The 8,975-nt window shown below is 36.7% G+C and overlaps 1 protein-coding gene across 4 annotated transcripts in view; it reads left to right on the top strand.

Moving 5' to 3' along the window:
* LOC110112634 (tRNA-dihydrouridine(20) synthase [NAD(P)+]-like) overlaps positions 1-7,322 on the top strand; it is a 28,554-nt gene extending 21,232 nt beyond the window's left edge. For 3 of the 4 annotated variants that reach the window (XM_020844926.2, XM_020844924.2, XM_020844927.2), the window contains exons 7-10: positions 1,198-1,304; positions 1,477-1,604; positions 6,254-6,372; positions 7,103-7,322. In XM_020844926.2, the coding sequence (XP_020700585.1) occupies positions 1,198-1,304; positions 1,477-1,604; positions 6,254-6,305 (287 nt within the window). In that variant the 3' untranslated portion in view covers positions 6,306-6,372; positions 7,103-7,322. Of the gene's footprint in view, positions 1-1,197; positions 1,336-1,476; positions 1,605-6,253; positions 6,373-7,102 lie in introns of those variants that run through there. The other variant, XM_020844928.2, reaches the window with a different exon arrangement.
* Positions 7,323-8,975: the final 1,653 nt, after the last annotated feature.

Genomic DNA, 8,975 nt, shown 5'->3' with positions numbered 1-8,975 from the left:
AGATGCAAGAAAACAAAGAAAGATACAACGTCCTTCGATTCGAGAGGAAGAACAACTCTCCACAAGTCTCTAGCAAACCCTAGAGCCCAAGCACACAATGAGATCTCAAACTTTTCATTCAAATTCAAGATGAGGACCTAATTCCCCCCTTTCCCCCTCTTTAACTCTCATCCCCATACAAAATCCCTAAACAGCCCTTCTATTCAAATTCCCCCCCCCCTTTCCATTCAAATTTTCCCTCCAACCCTTGAATTAACTCCATGTGGGGCCCGCCTAGAGTAAGTAAGGATCGGAGGGGCCCGCCTAACATGAACATCCTCCGATCTCCCTTCTTCGACGTCGGATTTGACTTCGACGACACCGTCGAAGAATATTTGGACCGGATCCTCCCAGCTCTAGTGGAGTCCATCGACGATCACTTCTCCGTCTACACGTGGATTATCGAAGGGCGTCGTTACACACCACCTCCACGTCCGGCGCCGTCCTCTCCTTCCCTACGGATCTACGGCACCATCGCCCTCGGAGTGGTCTCATCACTTGCATGGTTCTTCTTCTCTCAACAAGCCTAGAAGTAGGTAAATGAGTGACGCCTCAAGGTGAGACAATCGCTTTGTTAACCACAGGATTCTAATTGGCATTTCATTTGCTTTACTTTATTTACTGTTGTTATTTTACCGATCTTTCTATTTTAGGTGTAAGCTCTTGCCTAATCGTAGTTGAATTCTAAGATCTCTGAGAAGTTTCAATTGTGAACAATATTAAGCTTGCAATTTCACCACTTAACAATATTTTATTAAGCTTCTAAATTCAATTCCTGGTTTCACATCAAATGCATTCTTCTTGCAGTAAATTGAAGAGATAGTCGTTGAATGGTGATTATCAATAAAATTTTGATTGGATGAGCGAGGTGATGGACTTCAGTAAACATTTATAAACTTTGCAGTTTTGCTTAAATTGTAGAGGGCAGGAAACTGTATGGCTTCCATCCACAAAGCTAGCTGTATAGCTTTTATTTGATGTCATTGTTGATGTCATTCAATTGTTAGTTTTTTCTACAATGATAGCTTTTCCTTACCAACCTTAGTGACTCTGCTTGAATATACCTTGAACAATCATTGGTGGCATTTTTAAGTACTATTTTTATAAAACCAAAAGTTGTAAGGTTAATATTTTAGATATTTCCTAAACTCATCTCAGGTGCTACGGCTGTGATGGTGGCAAGAGGTGCTTTGTGGAATGCTTCAATTTTTCGTGCAGAAGGGAAGTTATCTTGGGAGGATGTCAAGAGAGAGTACTTGAGGAAGGTGTTCGTCTTCTACCCTCTCCACCATTTGGGTTGGTTTTTTCTGTAGAATTTGATCTTTAGATGATCAATTATTATGGAATGCTTATTCTGAGATACCATGCAGTTCTTTAAGCAGGTTATTATTCTTTTGGATATTTTGTTGTCTTATTTTGTCCTAATCATGCCTGCAGTGCATTTTGTGGGACAATGGTGTCAAAAGCACCAAGCAGACATTGAAGGAAATGATAATGCACTACTCCTGCCTTGAACTTGCAGAAGGAAAAGTTGTAACTAAATCGCAAACTATTGCAGACTTAGCGTAAGTCCTTATCCCTTTCATGAGCACATGATTTTCTTATGCAGCAATTATTTTTGGGCAAAGACAAATTCATCTACTAGTAATGATTGATTTGTTTTCTCATGAAGAGTCTTACCATGTTTAGCGGAAGATTATGGAATGCTATAATTCACCTATGTTTGTTGTTGGATTCTTAAACTGCTTAAACTTTAGTTGGTTTGTAGTATGGCTTTTATCGTGTGGCTTCCTAATTTCAGTTGTTTTTTCAGGAAGTTGACAATTTATGCAAAATAGCTATTTTAGGTCAATGATTTACATTATTCAATTGTATGAAACAATATAAAGTTTCTTTTGTTCTCAAACATTTTAGTAAGTTCTCTGTGATTTATTGCATAAAATTTTTGTTCAAAAAATTTTTTTTTTTTGTGTTGGCTTGTACTACACAAAAGAATTCTAATTTTACTTTATAAAATGATAAATCGACTAGAGATCTTTGATCTACCAAAATAACATATTTCTACCGCACTTTTGCCGAATATGCGCTGTAATGTCACAACAAAGCTCAAAGCTAATCCTATCTATTGAGTGAAACTGATGCAAGACATGTCTATATATAAAGGTTTAAAAAAAAGGTAGATGTGAAAATAAAAACCTAAGGATTCACTAAAATGAAAAGCAATGAAGCAAATAATTGGGATGTGATGAAATGTTTAGGTTTTCTATATGATGCATGTAACGCAATTATTAAACATGCAGACATACGCCAAGGCAAACTAGGAGCCATTACAATTATAAATTTACTAAAGATGCAAATAAAAGGAATCCCGGAAAAACTTCTCACAACTTGCAATGCATTTATTGCCTTTTATGGAAAATGGTGTGCATCTTGGATAACCTTTTCAAGACCGTCATCCTAACGGTGCTTGAGAGGCAAAGGATTAAGTCCATTGTAATGTATTTGTTACGTCGGGCTTGGCTGGACCGGTCCAGACCAGACCGGTCCGGTTCTACGTGAGGAAGCGGGGAGCTCCAGGCGGAGCTAGTAGGGAGGGCGGAAGCCATGGGGAGCCCACCGTGGGTTAAATGCACTGTTTGGGGGGAAATTATTTGAGGGAAGGGCTGTTTAGGAAATTTGCTTGAATCCTTTCTTTTTATGGAGGAGTTTTGGAGGGATTTGGACTATCTTGAATTTGAATGAGATTGGAGATCTAGGGTTTCTTTTTCTTGGGCTCTAGGGTTTGCTAGAGTTTTGGAGAGTTGTTTCTTCCTCTCGAATCGAAGGAACGTGTATCTTTTATTGTTTTCTTGAATCCTTTAATGAAAGATCTTGTTTTGCTTGAGATTTCTTCCACTGATTTGCTGTAAGTTGCTGTTTTCTACTGAAAAACTGCTGTTTTCTGCTACAAAACAGCAGTTTCCTCTTCGTTTGTGCTGATTTTGGTTAGGTTTGCTTGCGAACTCAAGTATTACCTTAAGGGTTACTTGCGAACTCAAGTATTTCCTATCAGTATTCTCACAATAAGCGAGGTATGGATGTCAGAGTATTAAAGCATGCGTTGTACATCAAGCACTCTCTTTATCATGCATTAGCACAAATACACCATTTCTATTATATTATGCCCTTGGATGGCCTTTCTAACTCTATTTTCCACCTATCCCAACAGTAGGGCCCTTCTTAGTTGCCTTAAAGATTTTAGAATAATTTAAGAATTCAAAGTTAGGAACATAAAAAAAATTCTCTTCTATGTTTTGAAAGGCTGGGGTGATAACTTTAAATTATTTGAATTATCTTTTTTATATATATGAATATCATGAGTACAAGATAACTGTTGTTTTTTTTACTATATGTATATGATGGATAATTGAGTCACAAATATGCATTTAAGCACCATAGATGTTTGAGTTATGGTGATTGCGACACATCCATAGATTTAGGGTTTTTAGAACTTTGGCTAAAAGGTATTTGTTGCTACTTTTACATTAGTTTGGGCTTTTTGAGCTATTGGTCGCGCTAAGTGGTCCCATATCAATTTTGTATCACACTTGGTAATGAGTTTGAATCCCTAGTTGCATAATGTGAAGATACTAATAGAGGCTGTCATAACAATTATTTTGCTTTTGTGGTCCATGGTGACCAATTGAATCATAGATTTGTATTTATCCCTCATTGATAATTGAGTTACATGCAGTATGGATTTGTTGCGTATGTCATTCCAAGGGTAATTGAACTTTTGGCAATAAAGCTTTGGTTGAACTTTCTCAATTTATTGTTTTTTATTTATTTATTTTTTGTAGTTATATTGTTTGGGACAAACTTCATGTATTTTCTAATTTTCATCTAAAGAGAGAATTTTGCTTAAGTTAAAAGCTTTTGATTTGCATAATTAGGTTTGTGCATATGATTTTGTGCATCTAAACCTAGATTTATATTAAGCCTCTAGACATCCTACAAATTTCCCAAATATGAAATTTTGACCTTTGGGATTCCTATTGGACCCGACTTGTCCCTTAGAACGTTTCATGTTAATTAATGGGAAGTTGAACCATTAATTACCTCTCCTTATTTTTAATATTAATTTCTATTTGTGAAATGCCTTTCTTACTTGTTTTGAACCTTGTTTTACGCATCCCCATGATTAATAACTTGCTAATTTTAAATTCAACTTGTGTTTAATTTCATAATGCAAGTCTTCACATACTAGTCCTACATCAATGTAATTTTAGTTCGGTGGGCTATTCTTTGATATTTCGAGCTTTCTTAGGGCCTATTGAAATACTTTCATTAAGCATAAAACAAAATTATATATGCAGTTCTTTAAACTAATAAAGAGTTTCACATAATGTTAATCTTTTAAAACCGTCTTTAGAATTTCTTGTAAGAGTATAACAAGGGCATCTTGAATCTAACTAGCGGTTGAGCCTCGAGAATCTTAATTGAAAATGTATTAGTCAATTGAGTGGATATTTGCAAGGTCACTGAGAGAATGGAGTTTCTCTAAAACTCTCCTTAATATCTCAAACATTATGAGAAAGAACCGATGTCGCTACATGCGTAAAGGCTTAGTGGTGATGAGCAGGAATGCCAGGAAATGTGGTTAAGGCATATCGAATGCATGATAGGGACTTACTAAGGGTTTCTCTTTTAAATTCTCTAGGTCATCTAAGATTGTCCTTTTTATTTAAGAGTTATTCGAAGGTAAAACTAATTATTATTGTGATTTCTTAGTAAGGAATGCTTCGTAGGTCCAACCATGTCTTGGTTCCTAGTTTTTGTCATTGTTCACGCTTAATGTACCTTTGAAGATGTTAAATATAATAATGTTTGTGGAGCCACACTAAGACATTAATATAAGTTTAGATTCAACCTAGAAAGATAAAAGAGAAAAGTAGATAGAGATTGTTAGGTAGATAATCTATTTGATTGACTGAGAATTATAGGATAAATAGAAGTTTTGGGGAAATTCTGAGGATAGAGATTTAACCATAAATGTTCATAAAGAGGTCATATGACATAATCTTTCTACACCTTATCCTTGGTCCCCTATTTATATTTGTGGATTAAGGTCAATGGTACATGATGAGTTATACAGTAAATAGCAAGAAAATTGTAGTAATTATCTCAGTTTGGCCATTCTTATATCAAATAAGTTGGATTGCAGCTATTTGCTAAGTGAGAATTGTAGATGAGTTCCAAGAAAGGGTGAGTACCCCTAACGAGTTCTTTTGGTAAAGTCTTTCAAAAGACAGTTACTTTGGATGAGTAGGTGCGATCTTGAGGAAGAAGGGATTTGTCAAGCTTGCAACTTTTGGGATTTCTTTGACGAATTTAGCAAATTTTGAGGTCCGAGATGGATTTATTTTGTCTAAGCGATTTATTGAGCCTCAGTGGTCATATCAAAAGTTCGGCTTCCAGTCCGAAAGATTGACAGCGGACATGCCAAAATTTTCATCTACTGTGGATTTGCTTCTATGAGGATTCATTGAAGCTGTCCCCAGACTGGAAAGCAAAATGATTGGTTGAAACCATTAGAAATATTCTGTGCAATTGATGGGACAGTATGTGGTAGCAAAAAGGAAGGAAGAATGAATATAAAATTAGGTAGGTTCAAATTCTCACGGACTTGAATCTTCAAGGGAAGAATGGTGTTAGCTAGTTGGTTTGCTGGTCCCTTCTATTTCTATAAACATTAGTAAAACTCTAAAAGTTTGTCCTCTGGAAACTGCATTTCAGGCTTACCACTTTAACCATCTTGAGGAGGATTAATTATTCTGTGCGGGCGCCGAATGCTATCTGGAGACCAATCAGAATGCGTCATGTCACCACTTCGCTCGGTATCGTAGCTCGGTACTACTGACGTGACGAATTCTGATTGGTGTCCGGACAACGTTCTGCATCCGGTCTCCGTACAGAATAATTTCTTCTTGAGGAGGGTTTTATGCCTTTGATTGTTCTATTGAAAAAAAAAAAAAAAAATCATTATTTCTGTTGCCTATATAGCTGGTTGAACTTATTTTCATCTTGCTGAAAGATATTTTTTCTTTTAGGATATGAAGATTATACTTTGATGCATTTTGTTTGAGATATATGCTATTTTATTTCCCTAATTGTTGAGTTGGCTCTCTCATATATATATATATATATATATATATATTTATTTATTTACTTCCAGAAATATATATGGAGAAGAGGGATATTATCAGTTCGTTACCAAAAACCGATGAAAATGAATAGGTTTTTCAAGGCAATGAACCTCCGCTTCAGATTTTCTCAGTTAAATGTCTTTTGGAGGTAAAAGATTAATTTTTGATCTTGAATATTTTATCTTCCTTACAAATATCATAGTAAAATACCCTCTAATTTTCTATTACTCTTTGTTTAATTCAACTTTTTCAATTCTATCATATATCTGTTGTAACATTTTCATTTTTATCACACTCAACTCTTCTGTCAGTGAGTTTTTATCACCTCACTCTCAGTTTTATAAAACTGTTCCTCGTTTTGATGTTATTCTCTAGTATTCTTGATATTTTCTATGTTAATTGCTCAACTTTAATTCTCAAAATTAAAATTTTTATTTATGTTCTATTTCTTCTAGATCCAAACATGCTTGATCCCGGCACTTCAAATTCTTTCTTTTTTTTAACAAAATCATATGAATATATTAATTGATCTTCACAGCAACAACAGTAACATTAAGGCTTCGTTTGGGACGGTTTTTTTGCTGCTTTTTAAAGCAGCTTCTCATTATAAAAATTAAAATATTTGTACTAGAAAGCTACTTTAAGAAACAACAAGAAAGCCGTCCCAAACAAAGCCTAAGCCTTTATCCCACTACGTGGGATCAGCTAAATGAATCATTTTTCTTCATTATATGCTGTTAAGAGTATATTATTTACATATTAACTAAATATAAATATAATTAGTCAAAAAGGTTGGATCTATACATATATTCAAATGAAAGCATATCTATTAGTGATAAGTGCATAACCATCACTCACGTATTTGCATTCGGATGCAGAAAAAGCTATAAGGATGCCTGTAAGAAGAATCAGAAGAATGGATAAAGACTTCACCAAAGAAGAAATGTGAATGATATTTATTCTGCCAATTGTGATATTTGATCAAGAGTGAGTTACTTCTATTGTTGTTTAGCCTGTTGTCTTCCTCAAATTTCACTTCTGGCATTTGCTACCACAGTAGTTATTGAGTTCAATGGTAATATTTGCTTAATTCATTTAGTTTGTTGTCAATAGACTCTGCTAGTTTTCTTTTTTTGCATATAAAGTGATTACCTCTATTGTTCTGTGTGTGTTTAAGAGTAGCAAGATTGAATAGATTATCAAACATTATGAGGGCAGGCCATCAAGACTTCTCTTCTTGTTGCCCTGATTCCACCACAGCCACATTCGCAGCTCCTTGGACTCCCTCTGGCTGCATTCGACTCCCAATTGTTGCCTCACCTATAGCCGACCACCTTCTGTCGCAGCCTTCTACCGGAATCCACAAATGTCCCATCCATTACAGGAAGATCGTATGTTTCCGGCCGTCAAAATCTGCCGGAAAATATTCAAAGTTTGTCGGAAATTAGTATTTTGAACTGTAAAATGTGGGTCAGTAAAATGTCACAGGCGCAAAATAATCTGCCAGAAACATTTCCAGCTGAGTAAAAATTTCGGTGAAATTTTAAAAAATATATATTACATTTATTCAGGCCAGCCCACCAGCCCAATCTAGGCAAGCCAGCCCCACCCTCCTCGCCCAGCCCACAAGCAGCCCATTAAGCTCAGCCCGCTCGCATGCTACACACTTCAAGCCCAGCCCAACTACTTTTACTGCCCACCCCGCCTGTTGGCGCACGAGCTGCTTGCCCCAACGGAAATAATTTGCCTTCTATCACAACCTTCTTCTACTGGAATCCATGAATGTCCTATCCACTACAGGAAACTCGCATCTTTTCGGTGGTCAAAATTTGTTGGAAAATGCTCAAAATTTACCGGAAATTAGTATTTTGGACTGTAAAACGTGCGTCGGGAAAACGCACAGGCACAAAATAATCCGCTGGAAACATTTCCAGTGGAAATAATATGCCGGTGAAATTATGCTGGAAAAATTTTAAAATATATATTACATTTATTCAGGCCAGCCCGCCAGCCCAACCTAGGCAAGCCAGCCCCACCCGCGTCGCCCAGCCCACAGGCAACCCATTAAGCCCAGCCCGCTCGCGCGCTACACACTTCAAACCCAGCCCAGCTACTTCTACTGCCCACCCCGCCCGCTGGCCCACGAGCTGCTTGCCCCAGCTCACTTATACGGCGGGCTTGGAACCCCGTCTTCCCCGTGTGCACGGAACAATTATTACGTCCTCCGACCGAACGCAGAGGAACGTCCGGTCGAAGGCCAAATCCCGTCAAAAAACGAGTTGTACCGAGCAAATACCGAGCAATACCAAATAATAACGATGAATATCATCATTTGAAGACCCAATACCGAGTTATACCGAGCTAAATCGAGAAATATCGAGTTAAACAAAAGTTGTACCGAGTTTTTCCTAGAAAAACTCGGTACAACTCGGTATTTCTCAGTACATCTCGGTATAACTCGGTATTGGCCTTCAAAGAGCGGTATTTCTCGTTAATGTCAAATAATACCTAGTTGTACCAAGCAAATACCGAGTTTTTTGGCAGCATTTTGCCTTCAACCGGACGTTCCTCTACGTCCTTACACCGGACGTAATAAAAGTTCGTGCGCACGGCCTCAACCATCAGGCTGCTAAGGTAAAGCTGCTTGGAACGATACTTTGTTTTATTTAAATTATAACGTATAAAATAGTAAAAGTTATTATTGTTTAAAACATAAACTTAATTTTTTTTTAAAGATAAAAATAGTTTATT

This window comes from Dendrobium catenatum, unplaced genomic scaffold (genome assembly GCF_001605985.2).
Source record: "Dendrobium catenatum unplaced genomic scaffold, ASM160598v2 fragScaff_scaffold_459, whole genome shotgun sequence".
Classification (NCBI taxonomy): domain Eukaryota; kingdom Viridiplantae; phylum Streptophyta; class Magnoliopsida; order Asparagales; family Orchidaceae; genus Dendrobium; species Dendrobium catenatum.
This window is presented reverse-complemented; position numbering and strand designations above follow the sequence as displayed.